Source organism: Chelonoidis abingdonii, chromosome 23 (assembly GCF_003597395.2).
Source record: "Chelonoidis abingdonii isolate Lonesome George chromosome 23, CheloAbing_2.0, whole genome shotgun sequence".
Classification (NCBI taxonomy): domain Eukaryota; kingdom Metazoa; phylum Chordata; order Testudines; family Testudinidae; genus Chelonoidis; species Chelonoidis abingdonii.
Window position 1 is genome coordinate 8,789,713 of NC_133791.1, and position 25,653 is coordinate 8,815,365.

The 25,653-nt window shown below is 50.7% G+C and overlaps 1 protein-coding gene across 8 annotated transcripts in view; it reads right to left on the reverse strand.

Annotated features, from left to right (window-relative positions):
* AGRN (agrin) overlaps positions 1–25,653 on the reverse strand; it is a 221,549-nt gene that overhangs the window by 66,226 nt on the left and 129,670 nt on the right. For all 8 annotated transcript variants that reach the window (XM_075060217.1, XM_075060216.1, XM_075060219.1 and 5 more), the window contains 2 exons: positions 4,116–4,331; positions 266–490 (listed from right to left, as the gene is read on the reverse strand). In XM_075060217.1, the coding sequence (XP_074916318.1) occupies positions 266–490; positions 4,116–4,331 (441 nt within the window). The remainder of the gene's footprint in view (positions 1–265; positions 491–4,115; positions 4,332–25,653) is intronic.

A 25,653-nucleotide genomic window follows, 5' to 3' on the forward strand; every position in this document is an offset into this window, starting at 1 on the left:
TGGAGCATTTCCTGCTGGTTCCCAACATCAGTAAAACTGAAGGGGGCTCAGGCCACCAGATGCAGCTGTGTTAGCCCACTGCCAGCCTGTGGCTCTAGGCATTCTCACAGTGCCCCAGTGCTTTAATTCCCATTGTTAGAGCCCAGCACGCACTGCTCCCTGCAGCTTGGAGGGCTGGCCCAGTATGGAGTGGGAGGGACCTTCAGAAGTACCTCCCTCCCAGCTTGGAGCTGGCGGGCTCCCCTGGTGCAGGCGGGCGACTCACCACAGGGCCCGTCCAACTTTTTGAAGACGTTCTCCTGCTTGTCGCAGGCGTGCTTGTTGAGCAGGCACTCGCTGCGGTAGTCCTTGCCATCACTGCCACACACCGTGCTCTCAGCCGCTCCGCCACACGAGGCCGGGCAGATGCACTTGGCCGACTGACCATCCGTGGAGCGGGCACAGGTGCTGCCGAAGCTGCATGTCACCTCTGCGCAGGGGTCCTTGGAACCTGGGGAGAGACAAGACATGGCGCTGCTGCGTGAACGTGGTACAGCTCTGGCTCCACATCCCTTCACGTTCCATCCTACTCCTCTCCTCACTGCCTCCCCCACCACACCTGGGCAGGTCTCACAAGGAGGCGATGGGTGGGCAAGAGCCTTCCCCGCTGCCCAGTTAAGGACAATGGCTCCCTTTCCAGGGTAGCCACAGCACAGAGCATCCTGGACTGTGCGTTCCTTGCTCAGCGGGGCCCTTGGCCAGCAGCAGCCCGAACAGCCCCATGTTAAGTTCAGGGCTTTCACACAAATCATTCCCCTCCAGCACCGAATGGGAGCATCCTGCCCTCGGAGCCCTGGGGTCTGTAGGTGGCAAGTCGGATACCAGGTGGAAGGCAGAGCAGCAAGGGCCAACATCGAGCCCAGCTCTAACAGGGCCGGTGCACAGGATGTTTGCATTTCAGCTCTCCACGCTGCTCTGGCAACACGAGGGCCTAACCTATCCCTGCATGAGCACGAGAGACACAGGCAGGTGATTGCCACCAACATCCGAATCCACGCAAATCCCACAGTGGCGTTGCCTTCTTGCAGATCGTGTGCCCCCTGCCTGAAATCTAGCTAGATCCTTAAGACGGGCTGGCTGGCTGAGCAGCATACGACTATCACTGGCGATTTTATCGCCCCACCAAGGCTTTTGGCGACCATGTATTCACAGAGAGGTGAAGCCAGGATCAGTTATTCAAGGCCTCACATCGGGAACATGCTGGGGTCATGCCTGGTTAACGATGTCTGTGCTACGCACTCTTGACATATCATACGGTGACCAGTTCTCAACCAGCGGTACCTGTACCCCTGGGGATATGCAGAGGGCTTCCAGGGGGGACATCAGCTCATCTAGATATTTGCCTAGTTTTACAACAGGCTCCATAAAAAGCACTAGTGAAGTCAATCCAAACTACAATTTCATACAGACAATGTTTATACGGCTCTAAATACTGAAATGTAAGTATGATATTTATGTTCCAATTTATTTATTTTAGAATTATATGATAAAAATGAGAAATGGAGCAATTTGTCAGTAGCAGTGCGCTGTGACATTTATGTATTTTATGTCCGATTTTGTAAGCAAATAGTCTAGTTTTTAAGAGACTTGAGGGTATGCAAGACCAATCAGACTCCTGAACGGGGTACAGCAGTCTGGAAAGGTTGACTCCACCGTCCATGTGTGAACCCGGCATGCTGAAAGGCGCCAGATCTGTTGTGGGGCCTAGGACTGTCATTGGTGAGACTCATCATAAAGCCCTGCAGTTGCCCAGACTTTTCTTCACTATCATTACAAGACAGAGAGACCTTGTCTCCACTTGGCTCTGGGCTGCCATCATGCTCTAGCTAGGAGCCGGAGCCGGCCAGGTGCCAAGCACCTGATGCAGCCAAAGCACTGAAGTACGCGCTTCACTTTCTGCAGGTGAGTAATGCTGCTAAACTCAACGTAGGTGCTCATGTGCATAAAGCGAAGCATTTGCCTCAGGGCTTGGCTGGATCCAGGCCAGACTGCTCAGCCTCTCCTAGGATCAAGCCTGCGGGGACTGCCCCAAAGCCGACCAACGTCAACCAATGTCTCGCCATTGGCTTCAACTGGACTTTGGATCAGACCTGTAGGAATGTTGCAAGATGCTGCCCTTCCGTTCCTGAAATCAACAGGAGTGGAGGGTGCTCAACTGTTTGCAGACTCAGCCCCTAGATCCAGGGGAGACAAAGAAAGGGAAGCCCTCGCCCAGCCAGCTGGCGCTTCAGACAAATCTCTAGTTCCCAGCCTCCTCCTCTCAACTCCCCTGGCTCCCCGCACTGCGAGCTCTCTTCCAAGCTCAAGCTCTGGGAGACTCGCTCCAGCAAACAAGCAGAACAGAGGTCCTCAAGGTACCGTCAGCACAATGTAATTGGAGGAAGAGCTCAAGGAGCAATTTCCTCACTGACAGGAATGGGTCCAAATTTATTTGTCAGCTTTTTCCTTTTTTTTTTTTTTAATTTGTCACTTTTTTTATGATTATTATTTTAAATAAATCACTCGGCACACTCTCGCTTCTGACGCGGGCCCTGGCAGGAATGCCGGGTGCAGATTTATTGTGAGCCGGAGCACTACGCTCAGGAAAGGTCAAGTTAATTTACTCTGAGACGAGGAGACGGGGGGCTCATTTACACAGCTCCTTGCTCGCAGCTGGTGCATGCCAGCCCAGGGAAAGCCTTTATTAGCCTCACTCACCCAGCCTCCTGGAAAAATCTCCATCCCCGAAGCAGGGGCTCACTTAGATGTGTGTGGGGGCTAATCTGTCACACTCTCTCTCCAGAGCAGGCGAATGGCTCTCGCTTCTGGAGGCAGTGCTGCCTCGTGGCTAGAATCCTAGCCTTAGATGAGTTCTGGTTCTGGTTCTGCCACTGAGCGGCTGCATGACCCTGGCCAAGTTACTTCACTTCCCTGTACCTCGGTATGCCTGTCTGCTAAATTAAGATAATGACATTTGAAAGGGCTTAGAGCCCTGTGGCTGAGGAGTGTTACAGGCAGGGCTGGAAAAGAGATGGAGAGAACCAGGGACATTTTCTTCACTTTCAGTGTTCGGTGGAGGCTCTTGCTCTTTATGGGATGGCAAAGGCTGGTGGGGCATCTTCTCCCTAGCACTGAGGGGCATCGGCGCCGAGGTGAAGTGGAAGAGGCATTAGTAAAGCCAGCCTCAGGCTGGTGATCAGGTAGTGGGGTTAGCCATCTACACTGCAAGTCTCAGGGCCTAGATCAGCTGACTCAGGCTCATGGAGTTCATGCTACAGGGCAAAAACAGTAGCATAGATGGTCCGGGTCAGGCTGGAGCCTGGGTTCCCAGGCTCTCCCCGCTCACAGGGTCTTAGTGAGAACATCTACGCTGCTGCTTTTAGCTCCGCAGTGGGCGCCCCACACGAGCCTGAGTCAGCTGACCCGGCTCCAAGACGCCCTGCTGTGGGTTTGCAGTGTAGCCATACTCCCACCGGCCCCCTGCCCCCAGGCCTGATATCTCAGAGTGGCATTAGGGGGCGCTGTGCTGCTGGAGGTAGCACCTTTGGAACAAAATGTAAAACCTACAGCTTGCCCACTTGTGATCTTTAAAGAACCCGCAGCCCCTTTTCACAAGCCCAGGGGCACAGTCACCCTGGTGCCCTGGCCAGGTTATTGCCTTCTTCCTCCGAGATGTTCTCTACCGATTCCATGGCACAAGGGAGTCTCCTTAACCTAGGTGGTTTCGGAGAGTCGCCGTGCACCGTTAAAGAGCGTCTGTGTCACTCCCTGGTGGTGGACAAAGGCGTCTACATGCTGGATCAGTCTGTACACCAGGGATGGCGCTGGCACCTAACCTTTTTCCTTGGGTACCCTGCTTCCAACCTGGGGACGTCTGTCTCCTTCTCCATCCTCCCCAGCGCCCTACAATGCTTTGACCGTGGTTGAGGACTGGCTGTGACCATTCATTTCGCAGCCCCCACTCCCTCCAAACTACTAAATGCAAACAGCTCCCTCCCTTGAAGGATGTCGCCGATGCCAGAGAGTCAGGATGAGTCTGGCGCACAGATGCCTATCTCGCCTTGCCAGGGCTCGAGCGTGTCCTTGGCTCTACTTACCGCATGCCCCCTTGCTGATGACTTTGATCCGCCTCTGCTGGTTGCACTGGGCTTTCTCCAGCTCGCACTCGTTGCTGTAGGTGGAATAGTCCGATCCACAGACGGGGGCCACCACCACCGGGCAGATAGTCTTCTTGCAGACACAGGAGGCCTGGGAGGAGTTGGTGGTGCTCCTCTCACATATGGCTCCGAATCCGCACAGCATTCCTCGGCATGCTGGGGGGAGAGAGCAGAAAGAGGGCAGGTCAGCCTAGGCTGCTTATCCAGAGACAGAACCTCGCTCCCCTTGTTTTGTAACAGTCACAGCAGCCCGGATTCCTGGGTTCCATGGCGGAGTGTAGGAGGGAGCAGGGCCGGCGCTTCCATTTAGGCGACCTAGAAAATCACCTAGGGCGCCAGGATTATTAGGGGGCAGCATTTTGCTGGGGGGGGTGGCAGGCAGCTCCGGTTGACCTGCCGCAGGCGTGCCTGCAGAGGGTCCACTGCTCCCGTGGCTCCAGTGGACCTGCCGCAGGTGTTCCTGCGGCTGGTCCCCTGGTCCCGCGGCTCCGGTGGACCTCCCGCAGGCACGCCTGCGGTAGCTCCGCCAGAGCTGCGGGACCAGCGGACCCTCCGTAGGCACGCCTGCGGCAGGTCCACCGAAGCCACGGGAGCAGCGCGCGGGGTGGCGAAATGTCCATGAGCCTAGGGCGCCAAAAACACTGGCGCTGGTCCTGGGAGGGAGTTTATCTAATAGGAACCAGGAAGGACTAAGAGCCCACACTCCTGCATGCCGTTCCTGACTGCCACAGCCTCACTGCATAAGTTTGAGCAAATGGCGTGCCTCAGTTTCCCCACATGATGATAATCGCCATCAGCTATATGGGGATGCAAGATGGTGTTGTTATTCTCTTCGCAAAACCTCTGTGCATTATTTTATCTGTTCAGCACTCTTGGGCTCAGCAAACTGAACACAAAACCCAGGAATAAAGACAGCCCCCAGGAGCTTGCCCTCAAGAGACCAAAGACAAGACAAATTGCAGGGGGACACACAGCCGCCAGTGAGGCGGCTGCAAGAACAAAGCAGTCGCAAGCGTAGTTATTTACACAATGCCTAAAGTGTGCCAGTACGGGCCAGATCCTGCCCTCCTGGCCACAGGCCAGGATGGGAGTAGGAGCGCGCCGCGATATTAACAATCAAATCTCCTGCCTCTGTACTATGTCAGAGACCCACCCTCCAGCCGTGGGGCCTTTCTCTGCAGATCTGCCTGCCCTCCTGAGCAGCTGCTTCTCAGCGGCTCCTACCATCTTACATGGAGCTGATGCCAATGGTAGTCTTTCCACGGGCCTCCAAGGGCTTTGGATCAGGCCCAGGTACAGTAACCTCCTGCCAAACAGCGCCCCAAAGGGAGGGGGCTTTACATTCTCACAGCGCCTTCCTCACACACAGCCGGAGCAGCCCAGACGCTGCACATCCCCAGGAAGCCAGGGTTCAAAATCACTCCCACTTCTCAGTGTCTGGCCCCCTCTCTCCGCCCGCCCTCTGCACTTGCATGACCTGCCTCAGCCAGCCACAGCTCCTTTCCCACATCCGTGTTGGGCAGGGGGCAAAACAGCACAGCTGTTCAACGCGCCACTGGGTGCATACGTCAGGATCTCTGGGTTTAGGGGCTGATTGTCCCATTCCCCTCCCAGATACCTGCTCCCAAAGGGGTCCACCCTGCAGGGCTAACAGGCAGCGAGAAGTGGCGGCTGGTGGCAAAGAGGAGCATGACATGCCATGTTGGCACCAACTTACGTATGGCAAAAGCTGCACACAAAGGTCCCACCTCCTGCTGTCCGCCCCCTCTGCCGAGTCCCCCGGACAGACACAGGGCAAGTTTCCTGCACTGTCCTTGGGAAGCCCGTCTCTGCAAAGGTGCCACAGGCGCCGACTTTCCAATGTGCCGGGATGTGCTCGATCCCCGGGCTCTGCCTCAGGCCCTGCCCCCACTCCATCCCTTCCCCCATGACCCCATCCCTGCCCTACCTCTTCCCACCCCTGCCCCGCCTCCTCCTGTCCCATTCCACACCCTCGTTCCGCCCCGCTTCCCTCCAGCACCTCCTGCACTCCATGAAACAGCTGATGCGGCGTCTGGGAGGAGCAAGGAGAGAGGAGGAGGCGCTGATTGGCAGGGCCTGCCAGTGGGCAGGAAACACTGCAGGGGCGGGGAAGGAAACTGATGGGGGGCTGCCAGTGGGTGCTCAGCACCCACCATTTTTTCTCTGTGGGTGCTCCAGCCCCAGAGCAGAGTTAGCACCTATGAAAGGGGCCTTGACAGGTCACTTATGGCAGGTGTCGCCCTAGATAGTGACACAGGAAAGAAACAGTCATGGCGCTCTGTGCCCTCCATCCCACACAGGACACCAGCCCCAGAGAGAGCCGGGGAGTACTGGGTGAAAGCAAACTCAGTCAGCTGGAAGGCAGCCTGGTCTCTAGAAAGGGACTGGGAGTTCAGAGAGCTGGGTTCCATTCCCAGCTCTGCCACTGCCCAGTGGTGTGATCTTGGGCAAATCGCTTCCCTTCCCGGGGCCTCTCTCCCTCACTCATCTTTTGTCTTGTCTGGTCTGTTTAGAGCATAAGCTCTTTGTGGGAGAGACTCTCACATACTCTGTGCACTATGGCATCTACCACAACAGAGCTTGATAATGCCCAGCCTCTACTGTGATACAATGAGACAAGAAGTGGCCACGAGGGCAGGGCGGATGAAATTAACCAGGTCATGGAGAGATTCTTGGCCCCTCCAACTGAGGTAGATGGATGAATTGCCTCTGATCCCCACCCCAAAGTATTCACAATGACCACACCCTTTCTGACAGGATGGCTGGGATCAAGCCTTCCTGAGCCCTCCTCGCCAACAGCATTTACTGACACCCGTTCAAGTAAGAGAGAAAGGCCATTAAAATAAAAACCTGAGAGAGAAGAAAAAAAAATGTCTTCATCTTGTAACTATTCAGCATGGGGGTAGAAAACACACACACACACACACACAGACTCTCTCTCTCTTTATACATTGCAATTTATGCATATCTACCAGGATCACATGGCTGAGGGCTTGTGTCTTTCTAATAGGGAATGCACAAATCTCTTTATTACACACAGTAATCAGAGCAGCCAGCACGAACCAGATCAGCATCTGAATTGCTAATATAACAGGAAAGGTAATTTTTAAGTTGGCTGAGGTGCAGGGGTGGAGGCGGGACAGGTACACACAAACTCAGCGTGTAGGATTTGTGAGCAAAGCACAATCGCAGCAGTGAGAAGAGAAGACAGAGCACTCGGACCACTCCCAGGAACGTCACTGACCGGTGCAGAACAATACCCTCCACATACACAGCCACTGTGCACGCACATCCAAAGCACACCCTTTCACTGCACAATCACACAGAGCGCACACCACATATACCGCGCATGCACGCACACTACACACAAATCCACGGCATATACTATTCACCACATATCTATCATAGGGGTTCGCACACTTCATTGCATCAGGACCCCCTTCTAACAACAAAAATTACTACACGACCCCTTAAGCCTGTCTGAGTCCCACCACCCTGGGCGGGTGGGCCAGAGCCGAAGCCCTCCAGGCAGGGGGCCTGTAACCTGAACCCAGCCACCCAGGGCTGAAGCCACAGTCAGGCCGACTCACAGTTTGAGAACAGCTGATCTATCACATACATGCACACACCCACTAGATTTACATTACAGATACATATCCTGCTCATACTTAGGCTTGGCAGAATCCTTTTCTTTTCTTTTCAAATAATTTCAGTGATCTTTTTTAAAGCATTTTTACTATTTTTATCTATTTAAATGTCCACACTTATGGGAAATTGGGGGGGTGGGATGTTGAACAGCGGTGAGCAGAAATAATAATTTAATGACAGTAGACGCTGAGATTGTAAACAGATCACTGCTAAACCACAAATTGTTAACATCACATGTCAAAATAGACAGTCAATATCCTTGAATCAAACTCTCGTAAGTTCTCAAGCAGCCTTTTCTTACTTTGCCTCACTGAAATTCTGATCATTACAGATGGAAACGATTTTTTGTCGGTTTGCATATGTACAGTGAAACTGACGTGTATAGATATTTACCGATAAAAGTCTACACCTTCCAAGCCTAAATGTATTACACACACACACACACCCCCCACCGTGTAAACGGCTCTCACTACCCAGACACACTGCACCCACCCCATATACACATACACAATATACGTTGAACATGGAGACTGACCTACATGCTAGAGAGAGAGAAATCATAAAAGGCAAAATGAAAAGCCTGGCAGTGGCTCATTTACACTTCAATTCCCGGCCGCTTGGCTTTGACTGCTTTGAGATTTTGAGCTCATATGCACAGCAACAATGCGCCACTAAGCGACTAATATCGTCAAATAAAAAAAGAACTCGCTTTCTCTCCTACCCAATATCTAAAAGCAATTTATCATTTTTATGAAGCTCTGTGGATCGCCTCTCTCACTCTTTCCCTTGCTGCTGCTCTCGCTCTCTTTTTTTTTTTAAATGCAGATGAGTCTGTTTAGCTCCAAGATTAGAGGGTGCAAGAGATGATAGACAGCATGTGAATATGAAATGCAGGACAAGTGGGGCTTTATCCAGCCCCACCCCCCTCTACCTCTCGAGCAGGTTCTTGGGAGCAGAAGTGTAAGTGTGTAGTGCATAATCAAGCTGCCACTCAGACGGGAGAGGGGAGAGCTGTCTGGCGACCAGACTTCTCGAAAGGCAAAGGGAAGAAGCCAGAGCACCAGACAGATGCGGGGATGCAGAGCAAACCTCGAGCAGGTTTCAATTAGCTACCTGCTTGCAGAAGACTGGGCAGAACGTGAGGGGTGATGGGGAGCGAGGTGGTAGGCTCTGCTGGCAATGACTGCTGGGCACGTAACATAGAGTTCATGTTTTTCCTAACATCTAACCTAAATCTCCCTTGCTTCAGATTAAGCCCATTACTTCTTGTCCTATCTTCAGTGGACATGCAGAACAATTGTTCACCATCCTCTTTATAACAGCCCTTAACATATTCAGAGACTATTATCAGGTCCCCCCATTCAGTCCTCTTTTCTCAAGACTAAACATGCCCCTTTTTTAACCTTTCCTCATTGGTCAGCTTTTATCAACCTTTTCTCATTTTTGTTGCTCTCCTCTGGACTCCCTCCAATTCATCCACATCTTTCCCAGGACTCCTGCCTGTCCCCACTAGATCTGCAGCTCTCCAAAGCTCTGGTGCGTTGCAGTGACACAAACTACAAAACCTGGGGGAAAAAGCCAGCAGCAACGGTGCTGAGAAGAGGACGGGAGGCTGAGGAGAGAGCTCTGCTGTGAGCTGCAAATTCCAGCCACCCCCTGGGCCAGAAACTGACCCTGGTCTGTGGTGAGCTTAGGGGGCGAGTGCACCTCTGACTCTCCCTGGCCAGCTCAGTCAGGGAGCACTGGGGCTCAGGGCAGGAATGGGGAAAGGAGGTCAGATGCTGATGCCTACTTTTATCTTTCCTTTCTCCTCCTCTTAAAGAAACCTCAGAACCACACATGCTTTGGACACCCCTTCATGACAACCTCCTTGCTGGACAGAGGAGGGGATGGGCCGGGGCTCCCACTTGGAGCCCATAAAAACCATGCCAAGATCAACCAGAGGGGACGCTGCAGAGAAGCCAGAGGCCCTGCCCAAGCCCTCCCCACTGGGGGCTGAGTAATGGAACCATACCCTAGACATGCTTTTAAACAGAGGCACAGAGCGGTTAAGTGATTCAGACCAGGTCTACACTACAAATATAACTACATCATCACTCAGGGGTATGAAAAATCCACCTGTTGAGTGACGGGGTGGTTATGCTGACCTAAGCCCTGGGGCAGACAGGCTCTGTGGAGGGGAGTCAACATAGGCGCCGCTTCTCACCGAGGTAGCTGCACTCTCCCGACAGGTGAAGCTTTCCCACCCGCACAGTAGCGTCTTCTCTAAAGCACTGCAGCTGCACCAATGCAGAAGTGCTGCCCTCAACAAAGATCAGAGAGTGAGCAACAGTTCCAGTCCTGATTCCACACTGTCCACGCCTTGGCGTTCAGACCGGACAAACCCAGCTAATGAGGAGAAAAACAATTGCTTCTATGGCCCCTCGTTACCATGCTGTCTGAGAACCTCATAGTCTAAGGTACTTAGAGCCTCACAGCACTCCAGGAGACAGGGCATTGCGGCTAGCCCCATTTTACTGATGGGGAACTGAGGCACAGAAAGGCTAAGTGACATACCCAAGGTCACACAGCAAGTATCTGTCAGAGGAGGGCATTGAACCTGGCTCTCTCGACTCCCAGGCTGGCTCCCTAACCACTGTGCCATCCTTTTTCTTGAGGTAGTCAGAGGACATAATCCACACCAAGGAGGGTGAGGAGCTAATCCAAGGGGGAAGGAGGTGAGATGGGGTAAAATTGAGAGCATAAAGTGTAGGCTGAATATGGTGGAAGATTTCCTGAGGGCAAGGGTCAAAGGTCCTAGGGAGATTCCCTCCCCGTCCCCCCCCACGAGGGATGGAATGGAAACCTCATTACTTGACCCAGGCTGGCCAAAGCCCTTGAGTACAGTCCGCCACTAGAAGGAGATGGACAGGGGCATCTCATCCCTTCCCTCCACCTCTCCTTACAGAAGAGTCCATTACCGATGGCAGCCTGGGGACGAGAGCAGGCAGGCACCCACGTCCTCTCCAAGAAGAGCCCAGCAGCGACAGCCTAAGCCCCTGCAGGCACTCGGAGAGGCGAGGGCAGAGTAGCAGGATCCTAGAGGCTTTAGGAGCTCATTGCACTTGCAGACTGAGGCCTTCTCCTCGGATCACCCCAACCCAATCCACTGGAGATGAGCCGCATCAGAAGGGTGGGAATGTGGGGGTCATCCAGGCCTCTGTGTTCTGCATCCCACTCTCTGCTTCTCTAGCCATGTCGTGCTGCGACCAAGGCAGCACCAGGCCCCCACTGCCCCCATCTCCCTTTCCGTTACGTCTGGGATGAGGCCTAGTAAATTATTTAGAGCGAGACAGCAGGGCCTGACAGCGTCTGCTCCCCTTGTGCGGCCAGGAGTGTGCGAGGACACAGCTGGAATGGGGGGAGCAGGGGTGCTGAAAGATGCATGAGGGGAACGGCACTGAGCCAGCAGCACCCAACCGAGCTGGGCTTGTTTCCTTCACCATTGCCTCGCCAGCCCCCCTCCCCACGCAGCGGGGAGAGTCAGACACTGGGAAATCTCCCCTTTGTGTCAGCCGAGAACACGCCCTACCTACCCTGCCGATTCGACACCAGAGAGACACCTGGTGCATCAAGGCTCCCTCCCTGTGTGACTCTGGAGGCACAGATAGAAATCACCAACCTCAATCACGCCCAGCCCCGAGTGCAGGAGCAAGGTTCAGGAAGCGGTGAGCTGGGAGATGAGAGTGGTGCCCCTTCGCCTGGGGCCCACAGCGGTTAATTCCGGGAACAAAGAGAGATTGTGGTGGGGGAAGGGATGGCTGAGCAGAGGTTGGGACCTAAACGTTTAATCCACTCTGCCCTCATTGTTCCAGTTTAGGAATAACTCCAATCAATAACTGATGCTCCGTCTGATTTCCCATTACAGTCATCTCCCCGCGCAGCTGTGCCATTGACAGATACATGCTCAGAAGGGGGTTGTGGGGAGGGGAGGAGGTGCACTGGCGGGCAGTTCTCCTTCAGCCCCTCCCTGGGGCACACACACTCAGCAACATCCCCGCTGGCCTATGTGCACCACCAGGAACTGCTGTGCAGCAGAGAGGGAGAGGTAATGCTGTATTACAAAGAATTATTTCTGACTCCAGCTCCATTAGTCAAACACAAGTGATGCTCAGAAACAGACCGGTTCTTGACCTAGGGACCAGGAATGATTTCCATTTAACCTGCTGATCCTAACCACCTAGGGGAAGGATGGGCTCAGATGAGAGCTCCCCAGAGAATGAACAAAGAATATTTGGACTTTACACAGCCCTTTTCATCTGTATCTCTCAGTGCTCTTCACAAAGGTGGTGCTCTGCTAGTGGACACCCGGGGAATTTTTACTACTGCTGTCAGGAACAGAGTCACACCCTCATTTACTGGTCACTATTTCAGGGTTCATTTCCTTTCCGTGTTGGTCTCAGCCTTCAGGCTGAAGTTAAACTAGTCAGTTTCACTTTTGGTTCTAGTGGCACTAGTGTCAATTTCACTTTCACTAAGCACCAGGTTGCAAACATTACAGGGAAAGCATTTACTTTTGCTTAAGAAAATGTCGCGCTGGAATTTAAAATACTGGAAACATTTCTATTGTTCTTAATGTTTCCTAAAATCTTTTTTAATTATTTTCAATTTGATCTAGTGACATTCTCTTTAAAACAGGGGCAGATCCCTAGCATTTGTGTAAACAAACATTTCTCAAATTTAAAATGATACAAAACAACCTCGATAAAATAATGGAAGGGCAATGAAGTATAAGGAGGATATTTGGATGAGGCTGCATCAGGATACTAAATTAAGGCATCATTCCTTCCACCTGGAGCAAAGTTAAACAATCACACTCTGGGTATATACTGGCATTTAAACAAAAGACTAAGGAAGTGTGTTTATTTCGCCAAATGGACAGCGTCAGTTTAATTTTAGCCAAACACTTAAATTCTGTAAAAAAACAAGCTTTCGTAACACCTGAGTCCAATAGACACATTTTCACTTTAACAGAAAAAAAAAAATCAATCAATAATCCAATGAATATGGTTGTTTTAGAAGCCGCAGACATTACAGCATTAAAGCTGTAGCGCTGAGGCCCCTCAGGGGGTGGTGTTTTTCGTGGGGTGGGAGTGGCATGTCAAAGATGAGGACTCCTGACTCTGATGTGAAATTTCCTCTCTCTGCGTAAGAGTGAAACTGACTTCGCTGGATCTCCAAGCAGAGACTAACATATAAATAAAAATACTAACCCCCTCCCGCCCATGCTAAACAGTAACAAGCAAATCAACTGTTTGTTAAAAGTGAAAGAAACATAATCTCAGGTATTATTGGTAATAAAACAAATGTTTTTTTCCAGCAGATGATTTTAAATTTGATTTTACAAAGCGCCTGTCCGATATCGTGATATGGCTAGATTATGTCAGCACAAAGCCCAGAGAGAATAAAATAAACATCTCTCTTCTCCCTTCAGAACTGAGAAATACAAACCAGGTTTATTATAACTGACAAAGATGCACAGCCATACATGTTCTGCATAGCATGAAATTCCCACTGAAGTCAGCAGGAGTTTTCCTTTCCAAAAGGGATCTCTAGTCAGTTGTACTTTAATTTTAGGTATCCTGGCAGAAGTTACCATAGCAGGCAAAAGAATAAAACTTGGAGTCAATTTTTTTTTTAAATTGGAAGAGGTGTTAAGTCCTCTATTCAGAAAAACACTTAAGCATGTTTGTAACATTAAGCATGTGTTTCAGTTCCATTTTCTACAGTAAGACTTCAGCATGTACACAGCTGCTTTGCTGAATCGGGGCATAAAGTACTAACCAGTATGGTAAGAAAGTTCATGGGATTCTTATCATAATAAAATGGTACAGCACATTATGTCTGAGTAAACATCAAACAGCAGGAATATTGACATGATGGCAAGGACCTCTGAGCATTTATGCCCATCTGGGTTTGGAATGACATGAATTTGCAGTTAAAAATACCGAACATTGAAGGGGCTGCTGGCTCATCTTTCCATATGCTGTGATTATATGCATCACTTACAGGCCAAGGCACTGGGCAAACATATAACAAAGAGATGGTCCCCTGCCTCATAATCTAAGTTTCTGACTACAGACAACAGGTGGACACGATGCAGAGACGAGAAAGCATAATGTAGCTATGAGACAGTCTTAGCATGATAATCTAAAAGAGATGCTGTAGTTCAAACAGCAATGAGTTCAGGGACATCCTTTGGCCTGTGTTGGACAGGAGGTCAGACTAGATCACAATGATCTCTTCTGGCCTTAGAACCAACGAATTACACACTACCTGTCTAACCATATACATGAGTCAGTTATAGAAACACCACACAGAAGAGAGAGACTGAGGTTCTGGAGACCTGTGCTCTAACCTTGGCTCTCAGATTGCATCAGTGTTAGCAAATCTACTACTTCATACTCCTCTAGCACTGGTGGAAGTGGGGGAGACCACCCACCACAAAAAGCAGGGGCAAGACGTTGAATCTAGCCAAACTCAACCTGGATACAAGGGGCTTTTTAAAAAACAAAACAGTTAAGGTAATCAACCAGTGGAACTGTATTTCTAGAGGTGTGGTAATCCCTCCAGAAGCTTTAGATCAAGATTGGATGTATTTCTAAGAGAAATGCTCTAGTTCAGGGGTCAGCAACCTTTCGGAAGTGGTTGGCCGAGTCTTCATTTATTCACTCTGATTTAAGGTTTCGCGTGCCAGTAATACATTTTAACATTTTAGAAGGTCTCTTTCTAAAAGTCTATAATATATAACTAAACTATTGCTGTATGTAAAGTAAATAAGGTTTCAAAATGTTTAGAAGTTTCATTTAAAATTAAATTAAAATGCAGAGCCCTCCAGACCAGTGGCCAGGACCTGGGCAGTGTGAGTGCCATTGAAAATCAGCTCGCGTGCCATCTTCGGCATGCGTGCCATAGGTTGCCTACCCCTGCTCTAGTTCTACCACAAGGCGGGCTAGATTCAAGGGCTCACAGAATGACATCTCTTGCCTGCTATGCAGGAGGTGAGACTGGATGACTGCAATGGTCTCTTTGGGCCTTAACATCTAGGAGGCTGCACTTTCACCTACCCGTCATGGTTAGATGACATGATGGCCAAAACCTCTGAGCTCCCACCATTGCCCCCAAAGCTGGAAGTGCATCCACGATGATCTATGGGTCTCTGTTCCCCTGCATGATCCTGAGTGAGTCACAACCAATGGGTGCCTCAGTTTCCCCATCTGTAATATGAGGATAACATTCCCCAGCACTAAGTGTCCTCTCATGGCTGGTCTGAGTCATGGAACAAGTCTGCTGGCTGGTGCAACGGCAGTGTGTTTTTGCATAGGGAGGACTGCGGCTGGAAAATATCGGGTTCTAGTTAAATCATCGTGTGCCTAGAACTGCGCAGAATAAGGGGTCAGTGGTGCATTCGACAGCTCTTAGTGAATGGTAGAAAACCAGAGCGGAGAGCTGACCTTTCCCCACGGCCCCCCGGGTGGTTGAAGGTGAGGGAGAGACACAAATAGAGCAGGACTAGCAAGACAACACTTCAGCAAGCTGACAAAGCCAGAAGGGAGGGTTCATGCTTATAGTAACTGTGCTGACTTCCTGTCAAACTGCTCTCGGCCTCGGAGGGGAAAAATAACCATGCGCACGATGGAGGTGTTGGGGTGACAGATCTCAGTTGGATTTATTTGCATTAATACATTTGCTTCTACAGTTAGAACTGCCATCACTACGGCCTGCGTGGTGAGTTGGTCTGAGCTCTCCACTGCTTCCCCCGGTGAGCCTGCGTTTGCTAAAGGGAGGAAGGTTTAGGTGAAGGGGAAGGAGGTGGGGATTTGTAGCCTCCTTCTAGCTGGACCATGCCAGGCTCAGGCGCTCCCCCTGGTATGGTGCAGTGACCAGCTCCTTCGAGATGGAGAGCAAGAAGGAATGTTAATGGGGGGTTTCATTCTCTGAGCTAAGGGGACTGGGCAAACCCGGGTGATCTGGCCTTTCCTCAGAACAGCCAGAGCTGGGAAAACGTTTCGGCCCTTCTCTGCCTGGTGGAGCGGAAGGGTCACAGCTTTCATCCTTTAATATGAGTCTGTTTCTGCAGCACCAGACCAGCAACAGTTGGAGTGACGGCTGCTTGCTCCCCTTCCCTCACCACCGCTCCCACCAGGGCAAGCAGAGGAGGAATGAACTCCGACGTCCTCACACTATCAATTTACGACATAACAGCCTGCCCACTGGGCCTTGTCCAGCCGGGTGGGCTTGCAGCATCTGCAGAAGGCTACCAAGGCGAGGGACAGAATGGAAGGAAGCAGCGTCACTTACAGTGGTTGGTCACAGCTGACAAGTCACAAAAGTGACATATGGAAACATTCCCTCCTCGTCCCTAGAGATGCCGGGAACACGAGCAAAGCAGCAAGAATGAGGCCAAGGGGAGCCCAGGAAATAGAACCAACTCCCCCAGGAAAGGCAGGGATCCGAGACTGGGATTCCACAAGGACATAGAACAAGGTGGTTGGAGGAGGGAAGATGGCTGGATGGGCAAAGAAACAGGTGACAGAAGAGAGTGAAGGAGAGACATGCCAGCTCCATCATTCCCAAGCAATATGGGTCTCATCTACAGGAGAGCTTTAGTGGTAACCAAAACTGGGTTTCAAAAGGATGTAGCAAACCCAGTGCAAAACGCTGTGCAGACCCTCTGATTGTGGTCTAGGAGTGGCTGATGACACCTGGAGTCAAGCTGAAATAAACCACTCACACAGCCTTCTGCGCCTGGCACAACTTATCCTGGTTTTAATTCGGCCCAGGCTACTTTCCCACACTGCTAAGTGAGTGGGTCACTTCTATCATCATTAAAGCAACCAGCCGCTCCTTGCTTGGGTTCTGAGGGGCACAAGTGAACCGCGGTCTGCAGATGGCTGGTGCTAGCTCCATCTCCACTCTTCCAACTGCTTCTACAAACACCCAGGCTCTCCCCTGCAAAGAGTGCCCCAGATAACAGCAGAAAACAAGTTGGCTGCAGCCTCCACCCTACAGGGACCAAAGCCACCAGGGGAACACTTACGAATAGCTCTTCCTCCCGCAGCCTTACTCTTCGATGGAAACAACTGCTGGCGTTGGCACTGGGACACTGGGCATTCACCCATGGCCGGAAAACCGCTGGAGGATTCAGGCTCAGCCAATCAGATAACTGGATCAGTGGCACGACGTTGGCGGGAGGCATTGAAAAGGCCCCAGCCCGGCAGTACCAGCGGGCATGCTTTGTTGTTGCCTGTACCTGGGCTCTGGAGAATTAAACTCCCTGCTTCTGGTAAAGCGTGGGCGGTGGCTGAGCAAGATGCCCCTTCCTCGCCCCACCCTGTCCTCTCGGCCTTAGCTGGAAGGACTCTCTCTAAGGGAGAGTGGCAGTGCCCGCCCCAGGCCACTCAATCTGCTCTGTGGCAGGAGTAACCTGAGCAGTGGCACATGGCTCTCACAGCACCCCCTCCTAGCCCATGCCAACAACGTCCCACTCATACTACACTGCCCCATGCTTAAATAATTAACTCAGGGCCCCCTGGCCTGCAGTTACAGGCACCCTCACCCTGATTCTCCCTCTGTCTTTCATCCACTGCCAGAGCCAGTCACCCTGATCCCTAGCCTCCCTGCCAACCTCTCCCCCCACCTTAGATATGCTACAGGGTTTACCAAGAAGTCTGCCTGGGCCCTGGCACGAATGGCTGAGTACAGACCCTTCTCCCAAAAACCTGGGGCTGGCCCTGCATCCAATCCTTGGCCTCTCTGGAGGCTGCTGGCACTGGAAGGCAGAGTATCCAGCATTCAGAGCAGACTGCTGGGAAAGAGAATATGGTGGTGGTGATAGGAATGGGGTGAGGGGGAAAAACAGGGGGGGAAGGGCAAGGGGAGTCAAGAGGCCTGGCTTCTGTTCCCAGCTATGCCATTGATTTGCTGTGGGGTTCTGTGCCTCAGTTTCCCCTTTTATAAAATGGGGATGATGATAATTGCCACACATATGGAGCCTTTCAGCCGGGGGTCTCCAATGAGCATTAAGGACTAATACCAGCCTAGCATTGTCAAGTGCTTTGAGAGCCCAAGGCAACAGGCTCTGTATTATAAACTGAAGTGTTTATATTATTACTTATGTTTATTGTTATTAAGCCAGAGAAGGATTTGAGGGTTTTAATACTTAAATTGCTCCTTCTCCTTGCACTGAAAAAGAAAATCTGCTCAGACTCCTCGCTTATTGCACATTACGCACACACACACACACACGGCAGGCTCCCTCTCGCTTTGCTTGCACTACTGCCTCACAGATCCTGCTGTCTGTACCCAGACTGCACTTGCCGTGATATTAACATCAAGAGCCTGCTGGGAGAGTGCCGGTAGACACAAGCATGCTTCACCCCAGCTCATGGGGACCAGAACAACCTTGGCCTCCTGCTCCTGGACATTAATCTTGCAAGAAAAGTCAGGGGCAGGTGCTACGCAGAGGAAGGAAGAGGGGAATGTTGAGACCCAGAGAGAGGGGGATCCTGACAATTCTACCTTCTCCCCAGCTGAAGGCAGAATGTGCATTTGGCAGCCTGGATCGGCTCCAGATCACAGAGGCACTTGTCCCCTCTCCGAACAGGCAGAGAAAACAATCAGAAAATCACAGTAGGAAACTTGATTAAAACTCATGGGTGGGAGGTAGGAGGTGGGATTTACCTAGATTTGTGGTTTAAAATGTCTCTGATTACAGGAACTTGGGCGGGGGGCAGAGGGGGGAAGAGAGAAGAGAGAGAAAGGGTAGAAAACAAACGAAAGAAACCCCATAAACATGCTGTTGCTGTCAGGATAAACTGCAGGCTAGAATTCCACCAGGAAGGAACATGCCCTGGGGAAAGAAAGAGGTCATCCCAGTCCAGTGACAAACACACCAGTTGCAGAACAAGGGGTAGTTCAGGGTATTCAACATCTCCAGGGAACTGCTGGAAACTCAGCTGAAACCTTCACCAATGTCCCATGCTACCAAACAGCTGGCAGATGCCAAGCACAGTTGCCCAGTATGTCTTTGTACCTGAGAGGAGCAAAGCTTCCCCTCCCTCCAGTTATTCACACTCGATGCACCCATCTCACCTTGACACACTGGCAAAAGTACATGAGCGCTGCCTATCATGACGCTTGGCTAGATTGAAAAAATGCCCCACCTGCGCTCACTCACATGATCTTGAATACAATTTTGCCCTTAGTGTAGGCAAGGATTGCCAAGGTTAGAAATGTGGTAGGTCTTGTCTACACAGGGACACTCAGGAAAATTAATCTGAATTAGCTGAAGGTGTGAATTGAAAATGGACTGCTTAAATTGCATGAAGCCCCTGTGTAGACAGTTAAAGAAGCCTTAATTCAGTTTAGCTTCATTCATTTCCAAAGTGAATGAAACTAAATCAAATTCATACAGGGGTTTAATGCAGTTTAACTAATCCATTAAAAAACCTTAATTTTTCTCAGTGTCCTCCTGTAAACAAGCACTTCAAATGACCACGATGACCCTTAGCTGTCCACAAGCAGCTAACGTATCTTTAAGTAGGATTTGTTCCTGGATACGTGAGGTGCCATGTGTAACAGGACAGAATTAATTTTCTAACATGATGCATTTTCCCCACTACAGCACGGCCTCTCCATTTGTCTACTTGGACCTGAGTTTCCACAAGCGTAATCCACTGGTGTGTGTTACAGGCACTCCTCCACAAGTCTGTTACAGTGCTGGCTCAGCAAACACTGGCTCTTCAGATCACGCTCCAGCAACTCCTGCATTAATGGCATGTTGCCTTTACAGCAACGTGTCGAAACCTGCCCCTGCCGCGTTGCTGCATGGGACCTTGGAAGGGATAGGTGAATATCCTGTGTGATGGGGCAAGGCCAGATGGCTACAGTAAAGTACTGAGAAACAGGTATGTTAGCCCCAGGCTAAACAAATCCCTAGTACCCTGGTAACCAAATGGGAGTTGCTCCAGGTTAATCAAGGCACCTAGAGCCAATTAAGATCTTTCTAGAAGGCAGTAGAGATAGCTACTTTAATTAGAAAACCTGCAGCCAATCAAGGCAGGCTAATCAGGGCACCTGGCTGTAAAAAGGAGCTCACTCCAGTCAGGCAGGGAGGAGCGTGTGTGAGGAGCTGGGAGCAAGAAGGCAAGGAGCTGAGAGTGAGAGAGTATACTGCTGGAGGATTGAGGAGGACAAGCATTGTCAGACACCAGGAGGAAGGTCCTGTGGTGAGGATAAAGAAGGTGTTTGGAGGAGGCCATGGGGAAGTAGCCCAGGGAGTTGTAGCTGTCATGCAGCTGTTACAGGAGGCACTGTAGACAGCTGCGATCCACAGGGCCCTGGGCTGGAACCCGGAATAGAGGGTGGGCCTGGGTTCCCCCAAACCTCCCAACTCCTGATCAGACACAGGAGGAGCTGACTCAGACTGTGGGTTCCACAAGAAGGGAAGATCACTGAGGTGAACAAATCCGCCAATAAGCGCAGGACCCACCAAGGTGGAGGAGGAACTTTGTCACACCTGAAAGCAAATAAAGCCAACATTTGGGAAATCCAGGATGAGTGTGAGGGTCAGTGCTTCATTGCAGCAGTTTTTCTTTATTCTGATTCATTCAAAGACCCTAGTCTTAAATGTACTACAGAAGGGTGCACACAAAAATGGCATCTTTGAAACAGATCTAATCATTTAGCTGGCCATCTTCCCCTTGAATGGAACATTTTTGGGCACAGAGTTTACGCCTCTATGAACGTTTCATTGAACTCTCATTGCATCCCCTCCACTGGTGTCCAATAATGCAGTGCTGGAGGATCCCAGTCCAACCCCCTCGGAAGTCAAAAATAATCTTTCAATTGGTTTCAAAGGGACCAGGCCACTGTTCGTAAAAGCCATGTTATCACGAGAAATTGTAAAACCACAGCACACAAATACCCAGAGCTGAACTCAATGAGCAGTAAGAGGGTAGGCACGAAGGTAAGTGTTTGAAGGGGTGCATATGACAAGGAGAGAAAGGAAGTGTTTGGGGTGACACTGGGAGATAGAATTAGCAGGAAGGAATAGGATGAAATTAAGCAGTGGAATATTAAGGGAAGCTTGGTTTTAGCTGAAAACTATTCCCTGGAAAGTCCCATTGGTCAAGTCATTTAAATCCAGATAGGACAAGGCCCTTGGGAACACACATAAGGGAACAATCCTAGATTGGTCAGGATGCAGGGGAGAAGGGGAATAGCTGAGATGATCTGATAGATCTTTGCCATCTCTAATAGGTATTGATGGCCACCCAGCTAACAGAGGTATCAATGCGTCTCTTTGCCGAGTATCCCTGCTTTGTGATAGATTAAATTCATGCTCTAAGTATGCCTGGGCAGAGAGTTTAAACTGACAGTTTTCCTCCTGAAGTAAAACTTAGATCCATATTTCAAGGGAAGTGGGCACTGTCCCAGTGGATCAGACCAGTGATTCATGCAGGCCCTTATCCTGTCTCTGACACGGACCAGCACTATAAAAAGACAATTAAGAAGCAATCCTAAAACCTCCTTCCTTCTCCATGCCCCATTGCACTTGGTTCTGGAGCAGACCCTGAGCCATTCTCATTGAGAAGGGACCTGGGGTGTCACCACTGAATATGTAAATCAATGATTGGTGCTAAATGTGGGCTGGGAGGAGGGTATCTGTTCTTGTCTCTCCTTTGAGAGGAAAGCAAAAGAGGGAAACAAAGACCCCTGGCCAGGAGGGCAGGCGATGGGGAAGGAGCCGTGCCGTGCATGCACGTGCATCTGTGTGTGTGTGAGGACGGGAAAGGCCAGCATGAATTCTACAGGAGACTGAGGTGGATGTTGCCATGGAGACCAGTTAGGCCGGAGCTCCAGCTGAGACTCATCTGTGCACATTTGGTCCTCCACTTGGGCCCAGCCTCCCTGCCATCAATATTAATTACATCAGCAGTGTCTTGTTGGTGAGGGAGAAGGAATCTGCCACTTTCATGCCATTAGGAGAACAGCTGGAAGCCACTCTATCTAAACACGGGTGGAAACCTCCAAAAGCACAGGCTAGGGAAGCCAGACACCTAGATGTGTACAGACGCTCCCCGTGGGGGTTATGCAAGACCCGACTTACGCAAATTTGCACTTATGGAAAAAGTTCCATAAGCCAGAAACAGGATTTTTGAGTTGCTGAAATTTTTGCGTAACGTACGGGTATACGTTTCTGACTTACACAAAGTTCGAGTTATGCAATGCTTTCCGGAATCGAACGATTGCGTAAGTCAGGGGGCGTCTGTACATAAACATACAGATTCCTGCTCTCTTTAGAGCACATGGCTGGAACCACAAGGCCCGTCAGCTCCAGAGAGCAGGGCTCAGATTTCAACTTGGGTCACCAGTGCAGCGTGCGTGGAGGGCTCGTGGTGGACATCCCCAATGCTATGCCCTTTGGCACTGGCCCTCTCTGCTCAAGGACCCTGGTACTGGAGTAATAGTCGGACCCATGAGAAGATGAACTTCTGTCCACATAGACCTGAAATCCAAGTCATTTACATGTATTATATACTGGACTTGTGGGAGGTCATACAGTGATTTGTGTGAACTAATATGAACCGCCTGGTGAGTAGAGACATGGGTTCTGCTACTGTCCAAAGTCACCCAGAAGGCCAAGTCCCTGCCTTCTCTGTGCCTCAGTTTCCCCATCTGTAAAATAGGCATAACGATACTGGATGCCTTTTGTAAAGTGCTTTGAAATCTGCTGCTGAAAAGCGCTATATATGAGATAGGCACTATATATATACGTTGCATCCCATGCTGCATGTAATATTCACTTGACAGTCTATGCATGTGACACATGTATACCCATTCCTCAGGAGTTGCTTAGAGCTTGATCTGCACTGGCAGAGTGACCCAGAGCAAGTCTGCACTGTGCCTGCCACCTCCCAACCCTTTGCTGCAGGAATCTGCCCAACTCGGCTCATTTCCATGCTCCCTAGTCAGAAGAGCTGGCGTGGGCTCTGATGATCCTAGGCACAGGGCAGGAAGCGATCAAGTCTTCATTAGGCTGAGATGGGGAGATGATGGGAGCAGATGAAAGAGAGGGGTGACAGAGTAATTAACAGTGGGACACGAATACACAATTGCCTGCAATAGAGGCACTGACACAAGGAGCCAGGTTATCACATTGGCAAGTGCCACACCCCTCCCTGGCACTGGAAGGCACAAAGACAATGTGAGCTAACACAGTCCACGCCTGGCCCACTCTGGAGTGGGCTCCTTTTACTCCATCTATCTCCATAGTCCCTCTTTGCCCTTAGTGCTTCACTAGCTTTCGCACACAACCCCACTGAAATGGAGCCCAGAGGGTAGAAAATAACCTACCCCAACATGGGGGAGAGGGGAAAATGCTGGCTAGTGATGCCACCACAAACTCTGGCTGTTACAAAGAGCCCCACAGAAGCCCTAGTAAATAGATGGAGCAGGAAGGACCCCTCGCTTTAAAGTCATGTCTGAAAGACCCACCAAATAATGGGCAAGGTGCTTGTCTGCATGGGAAGGATGCAGGGCTCAGACTCAGCTGTTGGGACATTAACTCCTATTACCAGAAGGCCTCGGGATTTCAATCCCTTATACTTAATTCACTAGCCTAACCTCTCCAAGAACCTTACCGCAAGGGCAGCTCAGGACGGCAGCCCAGGGGATCCCTGGGAAACCATGCACTTCCTCCCTTCCAGGCAGCCTGGTAATTCCCCACTCTTTCAATGGTAAATGAGTACACAAACAGAAACACGCACACACACGGCAACCAACAGGGCACAATAACCATGCTCCCACCAATTACAGCACCAGCTTGCCATTGCCCTGCTGCCGCAGAAGCGCTTTATGCCACTTTTGTAACTGATACTAAAAACAGAAGCCTGGCCCATTCCGTGCTCCAGTTTTTCCCACGTTTCAAACCAGTGCAGTCCCTCTCTGCTGCAACTGGCATTGTCCCGCCACCTGTGTCCACACTAAGCAGCAAAAGGAGGAGTGAAAGGAAAGGTGGGTTACACACATTTCGCTAATCAAGCAGGCATTGCGGGGGGAAGTTTACCCAGATGTCAGAAGTAAAGCTGAAGACATCTACGGGCAGGCAGCAGAATGGTGGCAAGCTGCATTGCGTGCTGGAGCAATGGGGTGGGGCAACGCTTGGGGTGGGCGGTGCTTAAGTCTCATGTTCTCGTTATTCGAGACATCAAAGTCACTCTTGCAAATCAAACACCGACCTGGAATCTCTCTCATTAATTTGTCACAAGTCCCATGGTGAGAACAGCTCTGAGCAGGCTGACTGACTTCTAATCATCCACAGAATTAATCAGCCTGTTTCAGGGATGGATGCAGGTCAGAGGTGCATTCCACCGTGAGTTTGGCATCAAGGCCTTTCTCAATAACAAGCTCCAACCCGCCGCCCTCACTAGAAATAAACACAGTCATGAGCAGAATCTGCTCCGAAGGAACGTTTAGCAGTGAAACCAGAAGAAACGACTTGACACGTGAAGGATACAGTCAAATGAAAAGGAAGGTAGTGTATACAGCGAGCAGGAGAGAGGAGGGTGAGAAAGAAATGAGTCATTTTAACCTGTTCTCTGCTGTTGAATCCACACTTTGCAAAATTAGCCAGAGTGAGGATTCTGGAAGAAAGGCAAGAAGACTGACACTGACCTCCTTTGTAAAGGGATGAGGCGACAGCTGGAAAGCATCACATGAGTCTGGAACATTCACTAGTAATACGTAGCTCTCAAGACTAGTCTTCAATTCCATGGTCTGACAAACCCACCCTCTGCCTCTCACTAGCCTTGCCCAGACCGCATGGTCAATCAGCACTCAGCTTTTGACCAGCCCCGCTACTGGCTCCTCCAGGGTATGGTAGGGGTAGTCTTTGGATTTGGGCCAGATCCTATCATGCTGGCATTGGTGGTGGCTCAGGTTTCTTTGTCTGCTGCTCATATTAAATATTAAACATGGCAAAGGCACCTTAAGGCTACGCTGACCGGAGTGGAGTTGCTGGCTTTAATTACCCAAGATCGCACTCAAATATGCATCGGCCCGACCGACAGCAATGGCTGCTGTGAGCTGGAGCCATCATGAAAGTTCTGCTTGCGACACATCATGTACTGAGGGCTTTGTCATGAATGTTATAGACAGAAGAGGCTCGCTCGGGGGGAAAGAGGAGAGCCCAACAGGCATGGAATAGGCAGAAGCCTTGCCCAGCCTTTCGTGATTAGCTCCAGTTTGGGGCTTGGCCCTGTCTAAGAAACAATGACAGCTCCTGCCCCAGAGACTTTAGGACAGACACAGAAGACGAGATGACTTGCAGAGCCGGAAGCGAGTAGCTCTGCCTCATTGAAGAGCTCCAGCACTCTGGATCTCCTGGTCCTGGGCTCCCTGCAAAGCTCTGCCAATACACTGCAACCTCTGGCCTATAGCCTTCTTTTGCTCCTGTACAGGGAGGCTACCAATTTCACTGGGTAAGGTGGCAATTTTAAATAAAGGGCACCTGGCCACTAGGGGCTCTCCACCGTGACCCACTGTAGGTCCAATGCCAGTTCCTCAGTGGGGGTGTATTAATATCCTAGTTCACTGCAGCAGCCTGCCCCACAGTGAAGCGAAATCTTCAGTCTGGCAAGAGGCACTCAGGAAACCTAAATTTGCATGGTGCAAATATGCCCAGTCTGACAGGGTGACAACTGTGCACCACGGAGCCTCCTCTTCCTGGCCAGCATTTGACCTATCACAAAAACAGCGAGTTTCT